The sequence below is a fragment of the Manacus vitellinus genome, unplaced genomic scaffold (assembly GCF_001715985.3).
Source record: "Manacus vitellinus isolate BGI_N305 unplaced genomic scaffold, ASM171598v3 scaffold_9_pilon, whole genome shotgun sequence".
Taxonomy (NCBI): Eukaryota; Metazoa; Chordata; class Aves; order Passeriformes; family Pipridae; genus Manacus; species Manacus vitellinus.
Genome location: NW_021940917.1, coordinates 4,456,084 through 4,474,767, shown reverse-complemented (window position 1 = coordinate 4,474,767; position 18,684 = coordinate 4,456,084). Strand labels below are relative to the sequence as shown.

The window sequence follows — 18,684 nt, the reverse complement described above, 5'->3', positions numbered from 1 at the left end:
TTTTGGATGCAGAACAGAACACAGGAAACAACACAACTGGCCATCATCTGCAGTTATTAATTTCAGGAGAGAATCTGTCCTGTGGAGATTTACTGGTTACTGTATTTCAGTAGATTTCTAATGTAAACGGCAATGACTTTGAAGTTGAATTTTATTGTACTGTATAACAGACTCCAATACCTGCACCTTATTAACAGATCTACCTTAATTATCACAGTATAAACTTACATTTATGCATGTATTGCAGGGACTGTCCTAGAGCCCAAGGGAGGGTAAAAGGGATCCACGGGCATGGGAACTCTCAAACCCCTACTCTGCACCACTTGGAACAAAATACCAATTAAAACGGTCAGATAAGCACTTAACGAACAGAAGTTCGTGTTTTTTTTAATAAAAAAACGCTACTAGAATTTCAATCTCCACCTCCAGGGGCACCAGCACCAGAAGCTGGTTATCCGCGCTTGGTGGGGCGCTGGGGGCTCCAGCCCTTGGCTGATATCTCGCTCTCTCTCGGCAGCGATACCCGTGCAGGTGAGGACAGTGGTGATCCCAGACCCCCCTTCCTCGTTCCCGGCGGTTTCCGGGAAGGATCGCCACTCTCCGGGAAGGATCGCCACTCTCCGGGAAGGATCGCCACCCTCCGGGAAGGATCGCCACCCTCCGGGAAGGATCGCCACTCTCCGGGAAGGATCGCCACCCTCCGGAAGGAATCGCACTCTCGGGAAGATCGCCACCCTCCAGGGAACGATACGCCACCACTCCCGGGAAGGATCGCCACTTCCGGGAAAGGATCGCCACCTCGGGAAGGAGATCTCCACTCTCCGGGAAGGATCGCACCCATTCGGGAAGGATCGCCACTCTCCGGGGGGAACGATCGGAGCACCCTCCGGGAAGGATCGCCACCCTCCGGGAAGGATCGCCACTCTCCGGGAACGATCGCCACCCTCCGGGAGCGCCGCGCGCCCACAGCGCCCCCTGCCGGCCGCTCCGGGCATGGCGAGGCTCCCCTCGGAGCCTCCCCATTGGACGGAGCTCCGCGCGTCCCCATTGGGCAGCCCCCGGAGAATGAGGCAGAGTGCCGCCTCCCAAACACAGGTGAAGCGCGGGAGGCTGCGCGCCCCCCTTCCTCTGGCGCCCTCCTGGAAAGCCCCTAGCAGGGCGGCGGCCGCGCGGCGCGGAGGACGGCCAATGGCAGGGGAGCGGCGGGGGGGGGACCGGCCCGCCCCGGCCCACGGGAAGCAGAGAGGAGGAGAGAGGGCGGAGGGGCTGCGAGGGCTTGGGAGCTGCCGGTGGAAAGCGCTGCGAGAAGGCGGCCGAGTGCGGCGCGCTGCACGGGTACGGCGGGCCGCGGGCCGCGCCGAGGCCACGGCGCGGCGCGGTCGGGTGTACGCGGCGGGGCCGGAGCCGCCCCCGGGGACATCCCGCCACCGAAGCGGGCGGTGTCAGCGGCGGGGCCCGCCCGCCCAGCAGCGCGTGTGGCATCGCACAGTCACGGATGGGCCGGGCTGGGGGGCACCACGGAGGGCATGTGGTCCCACCTCCCCGCTCCGGCAGGGTCATCCCAGAGCACGTGGCACGGGATTGTGTCCAGATGGCCCTTGGACATCCCCAGTGAGGGAGACTCCACAGCTTCTCTGGGCAGTCTGTTCCAGTGGAGAGCAAAGAAGTTCTTTCTCATGTTCAGGTGGAACTTCCTGTGCATCAGTTTCTGCGCACTGGGCGTCGTATCCTGAGAGCATGTGCGCACCTCGTGTGTAACAAAATCGTGACATGAAGTAACTTTGTTATGGAGGGGGAATGACGGAGTGTGGCAAGGAATGTATAGAGGCTCGGCAGGGAGTGCTACACCTTTTCTCTGTACGAACACACCTGAAGAGCAAAAACTGAGGTGGGAGGGGAAAGGTGCGTCGCCCCAGTGCCACGCAGAGACTTCAGCAGGGCTGGGCAGTCCTTGGTGCTTTGTGAAAAGAAAACGAGAAACTACCCTTATCTAACAACTTTACAGCTAATTTTGAAATCGGTTCAAGCACCGGGGCATGGAGGGGTTAATATAACTTGTTGTGAATTCGGGTATCTCTCTAAAGCAGGCAGTCACTTCTGGTGTTATGGAAATATCTCATAACCTGATTTTATGTCTTTGTACATATGTCCTTTTATTAGAGTGAGTGGCAGGATGTCAGATGTTCCTTCACTGTGCATAACAGCCAAAGGAAAAGATTCCCAGCACCTACACTGATTTCTTCTGTTTCTGTTAATTGGTGAAACAAGTAGAAAGGCATGTAATTTTGCCAAAGTGTCAGAGTTCAGAAGCTTATTTTTGGTAAGATTCCTGCATATAAGTTGTCATAAAAAAAATATGTACCATGCAAGTCATAATATTTTTAAGTGTTCACTGTTGATAAAAGTAGTCATAGGCAGTAGTTGAAGCCCAAAGAACAGATGCAGGACACTTGCTTTTTGCTGCCCTTTTTTTTTTCTCCAGTGATTTGTAGCTCAAATAACTTCTTGAACTGGATGTGGTGCTGTGTGTATTTGTATGCCGCAGTAGACATAGGGTTTTTTTGGTTTTTTTTGGTGTGAATTTCTCCAATCCCCCTTGAACCCATGTAAAGTTTTTGTGTCAGCAGCATCAGGCTGGCAGGAAGACACCCCAGGCCTACAAACCCCAGAGCAGGGGGAATTACCTTTAGATTTATTTTTGTTATGATTTCTACCTTCTTCTTCTCCACATAGTATATAAGATATGAATGAGCCAGCCAGATTTATATCTTGGCTAATGTTCTGCTATAGGGCTGTTCCTCATGCTATGGCTGCTTAGCTTCCTTGTAACCTTTTGGTAAAGGACTTTGGGAAGTATTTTGGAAAGCCAAAGTTGATTTTGAGAACTACAGCACCCTCACCACTGTATTTATTGACTCTTTCAGAGATCTTAAATAGTTTTGAAAAGTAGGATTTCCTTTTGCAAAAGCCATGCCAATTCTTCTTCTACTTTTCGTAAGGGTCCACTAACCATATTTTTAATTGTAGCTTCTGTTCACACAAACAGTTTTATTTGTTGACGATTTTTATTTTTAGTTGTTTTCTGCTTTCCATTTCTAGTCCTGACACGTCAAGAAACCACCGAATGAGAGTTAACCCACTGTCATTCCTTATGGAGGTGTTTAACCTTGAGCTCTTTCAAAATGCCAATTTTGAAATTGGCATTACTGTTCATTACTGTTGAGGTTTTTTTGTCATTGTGTTTCATGACCTCTACCCTAGTTCCTTCAATTTTGGACAGATTCTCTGATCAGTCACCTTCAGAAATGGTTTCTAGAATAGACTTTTGTGGTAAATCTGATGAAAAGTATTTACTCAGCTCCTCAATACCATGTAGTAGTTGGCTTTCTGAAGAGTTGTGAATGAATTACACCTGCTGTGAAGAGCATGGGTACAACGAGCACAGACACTGAAGGAAAGGTAGGGGCAGAAAAACTAAGGAGGATGAAAAGACAACAGAGTTGCTTACTTTTTAAGAAAAAAAGGAAGTGGCATTTTTTAATTGAAGTTTTGGTGGAGATGACTACCCACGAGTAATTTGTGCACACAGTGTATTTTTGCAGTGTATCTTCTCTATTCTCTTCCTCAGGAATATAACTAAATTATGCTTTTCAATAAGCATGACATTCTGGGGCATGACTTGGAGTAGAAGTGCAGAATTGCTGAGTAGAGTAAGGCTATGACTTAGGGTACATCATGGGAAGAAAGGTTATCCTGTTGGCTGGGGCCAGGTATGTTTATCTGACTCACTCGTTTCCTGAACTATAGATTTTTACTGTTAGCACCTTAATGACTGTGACTTAGTTGTCATGATGATCTGAATTCAATGCAAAAGCATGGAAGAATGGCTTCTCTTTATGGTGGTTCCTCATGGGGACCGACTTCAGGTTCTGACTTTTTTAAAAATATGGCAAGACACCTGATTGACAATTTTTTAACCAAGTACTCTGGCAGTCAAAATGTCAATAGAAATGTGGGTGTATAGTAGATAAGTTTTCATTTTGGATAATATGAGTGACTTCAGTGTCCTGAAGGAACAGAATGTTTCTAACTATTAAGTATTTGAGACCTTCTATTGCCTGTGATGGTTGTGGAGAAAATACAACTATTTGAAATAGCTTATGGTGGAGAATTTGAGTGAAATAAGATAATGAGATTTTACATTTTGAAGGTATTTGTGTGTAAGTGCCAGTTCAAAAAAAAAAAGGTGTGAAATTACCCAGCTTGTAGTTGGTGTTTGAGATGGCAAACAGCTGATGCAAGTGAAGTATATGCAGTTGACTTTATGCTGTTTTATTCTTGAGGATACAATTTAATACATACTCTGTCTGCCAAAACCAAAAGGTCGGTGGTGATAAACTTTGAATTGATAACTTCTTAAGGCTTTCATAGCTGAATATTTGCTTTCAGAAGTTAAAGCCCCACACCCAAACATTTAAATAGGAGAATATGCTGAATATAGTTTCCTAGTTGCTCTAAACTTGAAAACCAAAATGAGGCAGGCCCCACAACTGAAGTAATGTAGGACAACAATTTGATTTTGAAACAGTGTCCTTCTGTGGGTCAGATTTCACTGTTTTCTAGATACATTGTGTGCAGTTAAGGAAAGAACCTTTTGGTAGTACAAGAGCCTTAAACAAGAACCTTAATGATTTCTTGCCACAGATCTTGATTGTGCATATGCAGAATTTTATTGTAGTAGGAGAACTTCTGGGAAATGTTTTCAGGAGAAATTAAGATTTTAAACTGAATACAATTTATGATCTCTGGGGATTCCTAGGTCTCCTGTATGCCATCACAGATCCCCACTGGAAACAGTCCTCTTTGTTTGCAGGACTGAGTTATGTTGTAAAGTTAGGATAATAAAAATTGGTGTGTTCTCAGGGTCTCTATGATATATGCTGCTGTACTGTATTTGTATTTCAAGGGGAGGGGAAGAGAAGGAATAACTTTAATCCTTTAATACAAATGTTTCCTTTGCCTATATCTAAAATATTACAGATATTCTGCTGAATCTGGGTACTGTCTGAGGGCTCTTGATAGCATTGGTAAATTGGTAATGACATAAGATGACAGAGTGCTGCTTCATACTTTGAGGAAAAATGTAGCATTCTTACATAAATGTCACATATTTGTTAATAATTCTGTTAAATCATACAAAGATTGAGTCTGAAGAAGCAATGTGGGCTTTTTTCAACACAAATATATGCAGTTGCTTTATAGCACACTGCTATGGTATTTAGGTGCAAACGTGAATTATAAATATTAATTAGCATGCATTAGCAGTGCCTGTTGCAAGAAAATAGCTTCATAGTCTTTGATTTCTTTTATGTTCTTAGAAATAAACTTTAAAGGCATTTATTTTCACTGCTCTAAGTTTATTGCAGTTTTTCAATCCCTGAAAGTATTGATTTGTAATCAATAAATAAATAAACTTCTTATGTAACTGAAACTGTATTTTCCTGTGGGTCTTTGACTTGTAAGAGGTGACTTATAGTTCTGTAGGATATTTTTCTAAAAGGTTTCATGTATTTCCTATTCTGTTTGCATTGAAAAAAAGGAAAAAAAATGCACAAGATTAGGTGACAGGCATCAGTTGATTGAGTTTTATTGTTCCAGGTTCTTAAGTGATGTATCAAGTGCAAATTTTTTAAAATGTTATTAGCCCTTTTAAAGATTGCTAAATCAGAGGAATATTTTTTCTGAATTTACTCATTTCCAGTGTAGTTAAATGCATAGAGTGGGTTTACGATTGCCTGTATCTGAGAATCTGCATATCAAACCTGCATGTTTTACGTGGATAAGTAAGGTGATTCTGCAGAGTTTAGAAGGAGCTAAATTTCTGCATCATCAGGAGACAGAAAGGATGAGGTGGAACAGATGAAACAATTCATGTCTTAATTTATCAGCAACTAAAACCAAGGTTGTGCCAGTAGTTGTTTTCCTTCACTGGGAGAGGTGGGTTCACTGTGTCACTGGAAGGAATCTTGCAGGATTTCAGGAGGGAGTGACTCTATCTCATAATTTGGTATTAAGTGGTTCCATAGAGTGTATTGGTGCCTGAGGTTGTTCTTCCTCCTATGCAGGACTTTGCTGAAATGTCATGAAATTCCTTCCAGCCTGTCAAGGTCCGTCCTGCCAGATGCCAGTATTCCCTGGTAAGGTTCTTCTGGATGTACCAATGGGGAAAGATTGAAAGTTTAATAGAAGATATCTGCTGTTACATGAATTTTAATTTAGCAGTATACTAAAATCATAATAGAATCACAATATGGCAGTTGCAGTCTACAGAGGATATTGAATCATCATAGAAATGTGATTACTGGTATCTATATGCTAGCTATCACTGTGCTTCTTAAATTACTGTAAAGGAGTGCATGGGTTGAACCCAGCTTGAGCTCATTGCTCTTTTCAGAGCTCATTTGGCATTTGCTCAGCTTTTGTACTGTGCTGAGCCACATAAATACTTTCTCCATGCTAGTCTGGCTGGGTTAGGGAGATAATAATCTCTATCGATTTTCTTAGGGGAGACCATTTAGACAAACAGTTGACCCATAGAGCAGTTTATCTAAAGCAAAGTCCCTCTTCCAGTCCCCTTCGTACTGAAATAAGTCCATCTTCCTTTGTGATAACACTGTTACACTACATTGTTTCCTGAACCACCTTTTCTTGAAGGGTTCATTTATCATTGGTTGCACCTCTGATGGCAGCACAGCTGTAAACTCACTACTCTTTTGGCTGTGATCCTGCTAAGGGTGCACTCTGTCCCATCATCCAGGTCAGTAATGAAGGGGTTAAGTAGTGTTCGCCCCAATATCAATGCCTGGAACACTCCACTAGCAGCTTGCCTCCAACTGGACTTTGTCCCTCTGGGTCCTGCCTGCAGCACCCAGCTGTTGAACCAGTTCTCCTCCCTGCCAGTTTATCTAAGAGGTACTTGATCAGCTTGTCTAGGAGGATGTTATGGGAGGCTGACACTGTCAGAAGGATTACTGCAGCTGAGGTAAACAACATCCACTGATTTCCCCTCATCCCCCAATTCCTTAATTGGAATGAGGCTTATGTAAGTTGCTTTCAACACAGATAAGCCTGATAAAATAGTTATGGGCCTTTTCACCTCTAGGTTGAATTTTTTCAAAAAATAACTAGAAGTATTTGGCAAAGATTTCTCATCTTACTGTGAATGTAAAATAAGTGTTTATTCCTGTTGTTGGGTGATTTTTATATAAATAAGTTAATATCTAAGGGTAGAGATGTAAATATGTATCCATTTTCATTAGCATAGGTGTATAGGCAGTTGAGAAAGTAAGAGAGACCTTGGTGTAGATCACATGTCTGACCCTTCTCTGGGGCTTTGTCAGCCCCATAGCAAATGCGAATGGCAAGAAGGGCTCTGTTCCCATGACTGTATTCTTTTTTGATACTTGATTTATACATTCTTAACCAGCTTGGATGCAGTAAAAAAGATTAAGATGTAACTTGTTTGAAATTGATGAACAGGATATAAATAATGTGTACCACATTTTAAGAAGAGAAGCTAAGTGGAAAAACTACCAAGCATTAGTTTTGAAGTTCAGTGCCTCTTATAATCTTAACATACTTTTATTAATGTTGCTTTAAATGATTGTTGGTTGCGCACTAAATTCTATGTTTTCTCTTGGTTAGAGTTATAAATATAAAGCTAACATTGTTAAATTTTGGTCTGCATGTAGCAGTTACTGTATGTGCAGTAGTTTCTCATGCTGCTCTTTCTTTAGCCTGTATTAACAGTAATGAGTGGTGCCAGAACTCTTGGTGAATTAAAAATTTTGTGACTTCGATGTTACTTATTTCTGTTGGGCTAAATTTCAAAGGTATTTATTAATTTCTTATTATGTTGTGTTCAGATTAATGAGTAGAGACCTTTTTAGGCCGCTTATTTTGTGCCTCAGCTGACTTGGTTAGCATGCATTTTGATCTGGCATTAAAAAAAAGAAAAAGAATATGACTGGCCACATAGTTTTGACTATAGACAACTATAGGCTAATAGAAACACAACCAGAGACAAGAACTGCAGCAGAGAATAATCTTGTTAATTAAAGCGATTCTAGTACCTTTGATTGGCTTTTCTGTAATTACACCAAGTGCAACTTTGCCTTGGGGATGGTAGTGTATTATAAGGGAAGCCAAAGATGTTTCAACATTGATCAAGCCTTCCCAATTTAATCATAAAGAATACTAAAAATACCAGTGGTTGCTTTACAAGAATTGCCATTGATTTTTATAAACATAACACAAAGCAAAAACCTAAAAAAAGGAACTTTACTTTTCACTCTGTGGGGGTTAGAAAATTAGGTGAGAGCTGAAGACTGTTACCCGTATACCCAAATAAAAGTTGGTTTAGGTGCAGCAAATCCAGTGATTTTTCATGTAGTTTCTGAGGCTTACATTTGATATTGGCATAGGTGAATTTTGCCTGCAGTGCTATCTCCTTTTGAGAAGAGCCAACTCTGACATATTTTAGCATTGTTTATGATGTAAAAGTACTACAGAGCTTGTCTTAACCTCCTGTGACTAATGTGGTCTTCAGTCAGATTATTTTCAGTTACCCTGATTTTTTTTCTTATTCTTTTGTTTTTGCCTCAGTCTGAGTTTCACTTTTTAAAAGAAACAAGCTTTCCTGTGATTTCAGGTGCACCACTCAAACCTCCTTCCCTTCTTGAAACTGTATGCCTAGAATGTCTTAGGTATTTGTTTTTTTTCCTGACTACCCTGAGGCTGAATTGTCAGGGTGATTTGACTTCATCCACCTGTTTTCTTGGTTGTCTCTCATTTACGAATTTTTTTGGTTTTCCATTTCAGCTGTGGAAAGTGGTTGTTGGAATCTTCTCTCTTCCTTATAGTGACTGTATTTCATTCCGCCATCTGATCTGCCATCCAGATTTAGCCTTTGCAATGTACTTGTGTGTCATATTCTCGTTTCTTTAAAGTCAAACAGTGTTCTGAGCAGGGGATGCAGTTTTTACTTGGCACTTTTATAGCTTTACCAGAGTGGTACTTTTGCTTTGAAAGCTCTGCTGAAATGTTTTTCATCAGTCTGTAATGCTTTTTTCTTGGAACAAATAATCCAACTTCAGACTCCTGGATGTGTCAGTGTAGTAGTTGCGTAGCTCTCCTTTGGCTTCTAGGACATAGTCCTCAGCTATTTTTTCCTCCATCTTTCTACATAGCATTTATGAGTTACACTGATGATGCCTAAAATTTATGATAAGAATTTCTTTTTAAATTCATGTCCTCAGTTCCTAAATCTATTGAGCATATCAATATTGAAGACTTGCAAACTGTCTGTAACAGGTGATTTTTATTTAATCTCAAGTTTAGCTCCTTATGAATGTCCACCTGTATTAGCTTAGTCACATGAAGGGGAATATGTCCTTGCTGTATAAAAATGCTGAGCATTTTTGTCTTACTGAGCTGTGTAAAAATGGATCAAATAAGTCCTGGCTCTTCTGACACAACAGTAGCAGATAGTAGATTATCTATGCTGTAAAATTAACATGAATTTTTCTTACCTAATGAGTAGTTGAATACTTACTGTGGCTCATCTTTATTTCTTTCTACATGTTTTTCTTAATTGTTGATATATTAATAATTGATAATACAATTTTTGAGAGTTCTTTTTGACCTTTTTTCCTTTTTAAGCAGTCAACCAAAAGGTTAGAAATGTTAAATAAAATTGAGTGTGCATGCTTCTTACATTTTGGAAGGATCACCTTTAAATGCACACTTGTATGAATTAACAGTATCTGCTTGTACACCCTTACAATATTGGGTATAAATTTTTTTTTTTCTTATGGTATCATAAAATAGGCAGTCTTCCCTATATTTCTGTTTAGTACCAGCACTTCAACATTTCTGTTTATTTCAGAAGTCCAGTTTAATGAATTTGAAAATAGCTGAATTGTGCACTAGGGAGAGAATAAATGGATCAAATTGGAATGGATGTGAAATATTCAAGAATTCTGTATTTTGATGCTCATATCAGATAGTGGAAAGAAAATACACCTTACTCAAAAAGCACCTAGAGTTTATAGGCTTGTTAAGGAAGCTAAACAGTCTCAGGAAATCCACTGCCAGAAAAGTTAATCAGAGATAAGTCTAGTTTTGTTAATACATATTTCTAATGACTATAAAATGGTAAATCAAGTGGGTGGTAGTTTATAAAGAAGAATTCTCAAAAAAGGGTGATTTGGGGGTTCTTATGGTTTGTTATGCATATGGAACAATAGTAGTGGTCCACTTCAGTTTTATAATGTATGGAATTTATTTTTCCTTATAGTTCTGAATTCAATATTACACTTGAGCAATTTGGGAATAAGCCCTTTAATTTTTTTCTCTGTGTTTATTAGAATTTGGTTCAGAAACTTTAGAAACTCTCTTTGTTAGAGTTTTCATCAAATGAAGTTTTAAGCCTGTAAAATCCTTAGAGTTTTAATGTGTTTTGCTATCTTTAATAGAAGAGCGTGTTAATTGTACCCTCTAATAGGGAATTTCTTCATTAAAATAACAAATGTGCTGATTCTCCTGGAGATCTATGTCAAATTCTTCATGAACATCTAAGTTCTTTTAACAACCATAATATGTGAGAAAGCAGGCAGCTAATGCAGTACATTAAGTAGATTTTAAGTGCCTTTTAGAATATGCCATCTTCAAGTAGGTTAAAAGAAAACCCACAGTGTACAACAAGCCTACTTATATGTATAGCCCCTTCATGCCTGACAAAACTGAAGCAGGGATGCTGGTGAATGTGTTTTAAACTCAAGTAGTTTTAAAGGGATCTAGACACCTAAATATCTTGAAGCTTAAAACTGGTTTAGTAATATTTTTGATGTTTATAATGGTACAGTGGATATAATCTGTCAAACCCTGTTAAGTTAGTTATCCTTTAATATAATTCTGCTATGAGCTACTGCTTTGATTTTGTGTTCAGTTCCTGTTTGCAAGTGCAGATTATGTAGCTGTTTGGAGAGGAGTCAGAGGAGAAATTTAGTAAGGGCAGTATCAGAGGACCGGTTAATGGATTTAACAGTATCTAACCGTGATGACAGCTTTTGGAGCAGGGGTGGTTACATTTGTCTGAGTGGATAGGAATACTAAGGGAACGTTTGGCAGTTTTCTGCAATATCCTGGTAGTCAAACTGGGAAGATACAGGCTGGATGAATAGGTCTACAAAACCAACAAAGAGAGCTGCCTGGGCTGTTGGCCTCAAACAGTTGACAGTTCAAAGTAGGAGAGGTTTTCGTGGGGGTTTATGCTGCGTGCAAAGCTGTTGGACATGTTCCTGGTGCCCAGGTTGGCAGGGTGAAGACTTACACAGCCAGCAGGTGAAGCCAGGTGGACGGAGCAATTGCTGTACTGCTGTAGGTTAGCGCTGCCACTCAGAGAGACGTTGACATCTGTCTAGTCATGAGGAAACTCAGCAGACTGAAAGCTCCGTGCCCAGGGCTGAACGAACCCATGCAGCACTGTCAGCGAAGGAACCACCCTGCCGCAAAGGTGGGCAGCGGGCTGAGCAGGGACCAGCAGCATCCCCTAGTGGGAGAAGATGTCAAGTGTATCCTGTCTGTTAACGAGAGTGTAGCTGTGTTTCAGCTTCAGAAAAAATTAATCGCGCTTTGTGAGAGGGGTTAAATGCTCATTGCCTGGTGAGCCTCTACTCTTAGAACGCTCAGATCAGGTGGTCCAAGTCCTTTCAAATTAGTCCTGCTTTCAGTCCAAATCTGTCCAATTCTGAGTTATTTTATGTGTCCGTTTATGACTTTGTACTGCTGTGTTCTGCCTAAGTTAATACCAGGGGCCTTTCAGATCAAGCAATGCTGTTTTCCTCACTGCAAAATCTTAACTGTTGCAGTCCTTCTTATTCCTGTCAGTCTCTTAATGAGGTACTTGGGTGCAGTCTAACCTTGTTTTTATTAAGTTTTACAAACATGCTTGTTAAATATACTTCATTAGTTATAAAAATAGTGTTTTCAAGTTACATAAGAAAGTTTCATCTATGCAGTGGACTTCTAGCTTTCTTATTTAAAAGCAAGCATTATTGTAAGGTATTATTCTCAAGGCATGCAGCCTGCAAAGTGCCTTGAGTGGTACAAATCAATATGGTTCTGAGGTTTGATGTGGTGACTGCTATATTCAGCATTTAAAAAGCACTTGTGCTTAATGGATTACCTACCTTATAAGCAGCATCTTCCAGTATCCCCGAAAAGCTTTAGAATGGCTTAATGAACTTGATGCCTGGTTAAATAAATTAAATATTCTGTATTCAGTAAAAATCAACATGTTTTGATGAAATATAATAACCTTTTACAGTTAAATAGCAGGTATAATATTTTAAAATACATTATTGTGTTATATTATACCAGGAAACCAATTGACTGCTTTTTAAAAATATTGGTGCTAGAGCAAAAACCAGTGTGTTCAACAAAAGTGCCGCTATTCAGAAAAAGGACACTAGAGTGTAGTGTAGCATTTATAGTGCTCTTACAGTGAAGCAGCATCATGAAGGCTTCTGAACAGAACACTGTTTGCAAACTGCCTTTTTGCATAGGGTGTTATAATGTTAAGATACACTGAAGTTTTCTGAATGTATAAACACAACTCTATTCTTCTACCATGTGTGGCAGAAGTTGATAATACACTAGAATGCTTCAACTGAAAATTTAACCATTTTCCTCATAGTTTTTAGGAAATACTGGAAGCTTTGTTAACTGTATTTTTTCTTACATTCAGTTGAAGATAAACTACAGAGAATCTATCTTTTAAGAAGAGTATGTACTCTTTAAAGATGTTTTGTCTGATAGAAGGTATCTGCTTTTATGTTAATGCTAAATATAATTTAGAATGAGCATTCTGTTGTGTATTCTGTTTTACCATAATAAATTAGAGCAATACCTTAATTTAACTGATTTTTTAAAATTATTTTTTATTTCTGAAAAAAAAAGCTAAAATTCATAGCTGTAAGTGACAGGATATGGCATTGTGGCATGGACTGAGAAACACAAGAACTTCTTCTTTTAACTTCTGAGAGATGCCTGGGTACTGAGCCTGCTTTCATTAAAAATCAATTGAAGAATTCACTTGACTTCACTTGGTGCAGAATTTAGCTTTTTTTTTAAACTCACTTTTCTCATCTGCTTGCTTCAGACTTGGATCCAGACTTGTTTTATTATTAATGAATAAAGTATACATGTCAATAGGCTCCATCTTTAAACTACTATATTAAATAAGGTGAAATTGCATAGGGAGACCTAAATTTCAGATTTTAAAAGGCCTATTGCTTTTGTGGAATTAAAAAGGCTGGTTTTCTTGAAACATGGTCAGTGTTTTTGGAACAAGAGAATTCTATGCATGTAACTTAAACTAACTTAAAATCAAAACTGAAAAAAAAAATATAAACTGGGACATGGAAATGTAGTGTTAGAAGTTTTTATTTTTGTGTAGGTTCTTGCAGTGTTACCCTTAATGACAAGCTGTAATCATGCTTTTTTTTAAATTAAGAAACCAGCAATAACAAAACAAAAATTCAGGAAGCTTTTAGGTAATTTAACTTTGGATTTTTTAGGCTGCATTTACACTACTTCTGTTGCTGTTTGAACCACTGAGTGCAGAGGACATGTACTGTCAGCATCTCCTGCTTGTGATGTCTTAATCCCTCAGTCTCTCCAGCTGCCTTTCCCCACTGCAGGGTTCATTATGAACCTTTATTGCGCAAGAAGTGTTAAGAGCCTGTATTCCCTCACATCGAGGTACCAGACTGAGAAGGAGAGGGGGAGAAGGACTGGCTAGCCACAGTTGCTGGTCTTCCATGGAGAGGCTCTTGGAGCAGGCTTGCAAGGGGCTAGCAAGTCTACCAGACCCAAGATGCTGACTCTGTATTGTTGGAAATCTTTATTTTTCTTTTTTGTTCTTGGATTGGTGGGTTCCTCTCTCCCCTGGGAAATTCTGAGCTTTTCTACAAGTCACTTTGGTTACAGAATTTTCCTGCTTTGTCTTTCCTTGTGATAGCCTCTAAACTTCTGAAACAGGTTGGGAATTATAGAGCTGGCGATGTAGGACTTCAGTTTAACTTCTTAATGTCTCAATGGCTCACTTTAAATGCCATTACTGCTTCAGTTCTTCAACAAATTTAAAGCTCTGCTAACTGTCTGGCATCAGGCTTGTCAGATTGCCAGCTATTTTGCCAGACTGTAGAGCCAAGATGCATGAAAATGTCAACAATCTCAGGCTCATTAATTTTTGGCTTTCCTGGCCTTTCTGTAATGACTGCAGTGCTGCATAAGCTAAATGCTGTTTTTTTTAACTTACTCCTTTTAGTTACAGTGGAAACCACAGCCCACTTTAATGGAAACATTTGAAATAGTTGAAAGAGTGTTCTCCTACTGATTTGTTAATTTAGGTTGTTTACAAGGAAAGCAGCCTGCCAAAGTCTCCTTACATGTAATAAGTTCAAAAGATTATACAGAGTGAATATTTTATTCCTTTCTTCTATGTACCTTTTCTCTTTTAAAGCACTAGAAGATATTTGTTGAATATGTTCTGTTTAACCTTGAAAAGCTGCCATGAACATTCCAGGCTAAAAAAATCCCCAAACTTACTTGTTTGTCCTTTATTTATGATTTAACTGGTCAGGCAAAAAGGTTATTTGCCTTGGGAAATGGACGCATGAGAACACTGCACAACTAAAATCCTTTAATAAGGTCTGTGCTGCTTTTGCCCACATTTCTGAAATATACTGATTTTTGTCTGTTTACCTTCAGCATGAAAATATGTGAAAGAAGATTCATTGAAGATAGCTCACACGTGGAGCATTCATACAGAAGCTGTGCTAATGAATCTACTAATTTTGTTGGGTAACCTGTTGCTTTGTTATAATGTCAATCTCTAAAGAAATGTCCAAACTAATTGAAAATACTCCTAGTATAATTGCTTGTCACTTTAGTGTTACCAACTTCTCCATAAAAGCCACTTCATCCCTAAATGGTAATTTTCTAGATACAACACAATACCAGTGTGCTGCTGTTACCTGCTATTACTGATGATGATGGTAATAAAATCTGTTGTACTATTTACGTAGTGTTCCAAACTACTGTGAAGAATATGGTAATGCAAAATAGAAGGGAAGTTTGGAATGATGTATAAGCTACCAAATACTTGAAGGATTTTTTTTCTTCACTAATTTTAGATATTTTTACAAATACACATTTTTTATACAGAGAAATAGATGTGTATGTATGTTTACTTACTTGCCTAATTACAGCACTAACTGATGTAATTTTCCAAAAGATAGTAGGGTTGTCGTTAACGAGAACTCAGAGCTTGTCATGAACTAAGTGACTTTCCATCCCTTACCTCTGGAGTGTTACCTCCTTTGTCCAATGTTAGTCTTAAATCTAGGAAGAATTAAATCTTGTAGTCTTTGTAAGTAAGGCTTTTCGAGTGTTTTGCTACAGTTGTTCAAAAGCTGAACTTTGACTGAAAATCATTACAAGTTGATCATTGCTTGGTGCTGAAAAAGAAATGAGTTGAGATGTAAACCCATTTCTGGTGGCTGGCTGTCAAGAACAGAAAACTCGAAGCTGAAAATCAGCAGTAATACAACATCTTCTTTGAAGGCTTACGTTGTGGATACTTCTTACGGTTTTGCTTTTTCAGACAGATGTGTCACTTTTTTTCCCAGTAAGAGCTCAGGACATAATCCCTGAAATGTATTTGGATTGCTTTGAAAGTAAATGTTAAAGTGGGACCACATATAGTCTTATGATCTTGTTTTGAACACTTATCTTGCCGAGCTTTATTTTCTCCTGCTGAGACTAGGAGCTGGATAATGGTGTATTGCCTTTTTTTAAAGTTTTTTTGTTTGGTTGGTTTTGGTTTTAGATCTGTGGCTCACCAATATGTTTGTATCGTTGTTCACTAGCAGTAAAACCTGCACTCATGCATAGAGTACTGAGGAAGACTGAAAGACCTGAGAGCTGCTTGGCATGGCCTGACAGCTTGTATTCTATTAAGTAGTGATTGTGCCAGTAAACCATGCTTAGAACAAACCCAAGGTTTGTGTGCTGAAGAGCTGAGCAATGAACAACAGGTACCTGGGAGTCAGCATAAGTACAGGGCACTTGTAGAGTGGTATTTTGTGGCTGATAGGAATAGTGGTTCTGTGATTTTCTGAACTAAAAAGCATATCTTCATGTTTTATTAACTTTTTATTGCTGTGAATTTCTCCCCCCCTCCCCTCCATCCTGTGATACATGTTCATGGAACAGATGTAAATAGCGTTTGTTTTTGAACTTGGTCTCTGCTGGTATTGCTTGATACCTCTACCAATTAACTACCTTATTCTTTGTTTGGGTTTTCTGAAGTCCAGTGGTCTGGGCAGAGGCCCAGGATTATTTCAAATTTACAAGAAGGCAATAGTTTTCAAATGGAAGGAGAAATCTTCAGTGAATATGATGGAAAACATAATCAGGTTTTTGATCAGGAGGCCATAATGCTGAGAGCAGAAAAGAAAATGACAAGGGATGTATGTTCTCACCATAGAATGTAGGAGCCGGAGAACTGCTGAGAGGTGGTGCCATGGGTATCTGAATGCTAGGAAATTTTTCTGTGATCTCTTAGCTGCTCATTAGTAGTGTATGTCTTGTTGAGAGGCAGGGAGATGGCTCTGTCTCCCTCTCCCCTTTCAGAACATCTTTCTGTACCTCTTCCTATACCTCTTCTCTGGCATATCTCTGACCCCTTACCATTGCTGCAGCCCTTGCCCATGATAGTTTCAGTGGAATACTAGATCAGTTCAAAGTCAGTCTTTGTCTAAAAATATTGTGTTGCTTTTTGGATGGCTCTGCTGTATATCATGCCTCTTTATACTGTGGCCTGGCTTGCTGTGTTGATAGTGCCTTGTGGCAAGAAGAAGTGTGCTCTGCTAACTTAGCTATGTTATGTTGACTGTACAACAACCAGGAAAGTCTCCTGGAAATGATCTTGTTGAATACAGTGGTAACCTGTATTCAATTGGTCAGTTTTATGGTCATGTTGGTTTGGAAATTTGTGCCACTGCCTTGATTATCTTCTGATCCAAAATGCTAAACCTAAACTGCTATATTTTAATGAATTTGATATTTATTGCTGCAGTGGCTTTTTCTGGAACTAGATAGAAAAGTTTTGGAACTTGTAACAGAATACATTGCAAGTTTGAATTGTAAAACGGCCAATGTCTTTAAATTGAAAGAGAGTAGGTTTATCTTAGATATTAGGAAGTAGGTTTAAATTAGATATTAGGAGGAAATTCCTTGCTATAAGGGTGGTGAGGCACTGAAACAGTTGTTCCAGAGAAGCTGTGGATGACCCATCCCTGGAAGCATTCAGGGCCAGTATGGGTCTTTGAAGAACCTGGATGGTGTCCCTTTCCAGGGCAAGAGGTATGGAATGAGATGGTCTTGAGAAACCCTTTCAACTCAGGCCATTCTGCTGTTGATCTAGTCTGATAATGCCCTAAATGCATGTTTGTAGGAGGATGCTTTTTTTTTCTGCCTGGCACTCTGAAGCAAGGAAAGGAGGAAGCTGATATTGATATGATGTTACACGGAGTCCTGACATTCAAACTCAGTACCAGTAGCTCACTAGCACAGTTCACATTCACTGTGCATTGGAAAATGATCGGCAAAATGCAGAGACACCAAGTGACTCCACAGCTCTCTCATGATACTATGAGAACCATGGTAGAAATTTTTATATGAATTAGAACAATATTCTAGATTTCTGAACAGTTGAGTTACTTTATTTCTGTGTTAGATTGCTTGAAGCTGCTGTCCCTAACTGTATTGGAAAGGTTATAAAAGCTTTTGTGCAGGATAACTGTAAAATTTCTTAAAATGGTTACCTCTTTACATCTAAAGGCAGTTTGTTTGTGAAGTAATTGATTTATATTGTCAGGTAACATGGAAACAAGTTTTCTTGTATTATGTGCGGTCTTTTCTTTGAACAGAAAATTTTACTGTGATTTGTATTTAATGCTTCTCCATTGAGATGCATTCCTGAGTATGTTTTTACTCAGGAAACTGGGATATATTCTGTGAAATTCAGGGGCTGCATTAAAAAAACTAAAACAACAAAATGAAACAAACCCATACACCTGTTTTATTTATTTAAAAGTTTTTGAGGGAAGCAAAACTTCACAATATGCCTTCTTTTTTTTCTTGTTTTTGATTTTGCTTTGCCAGGAAGCTGGTGCTATACAGATTATTAAGTGGAAAAGGAAGTGCTCTGTTGATCTTGGTACTCTCTCCACCTGTGTTTCTGATACTGTGGTTTTTATGTGACTGTTGACTCTTAATGAAGTTTGTAAGAATTTAATTTTACATTATAATACCTCATGACCATTGAGTTCCAAAGTCTTTCGAAAGAGACTGGAGGAAAGAATGGAAACTGGAAAACAATGAAGTCAGAGTAATTTTTCTATGCCTGATTTTTCTTAGGAAGCACCATTAAAACTAAGGCTTGAAAATTTTGCTTGAGCAAAGAATGTTCAAAATAAGCCTAGAAGAAATCTTGACAGTGCAGATGGCATGAGGAATTACTCCTTGTGTTTTTGACCTGGCTTCTCTAGCACT

General features: G+C 39.4%; 1 protein-coding gene across 1 annotated transcript in view; it reads left to right on the top strand.

The window, feature by feature from the left end:
• Positions 1-1,764: 1,764 nt before the first annotated feature.
• Positions 1,765-18,684, top strand: part of DTWD2 (DTW domain containing 2) — a 74,755-nt gene continuing 57,835 nt past the window's right edge. Inside the window, exon 1 of the mRNA XM_018086137.1 lies at positions 1,765-1,881. Within this exon, the coding sequence (XP_017941626.1) occupies positions 1,798-1,881 (84 nt within the window). The 5' untranslated portion in view covers positions 1,765-1,797. The remainder of the gene's footprint in view (positions 1,882-18,684) is intronic.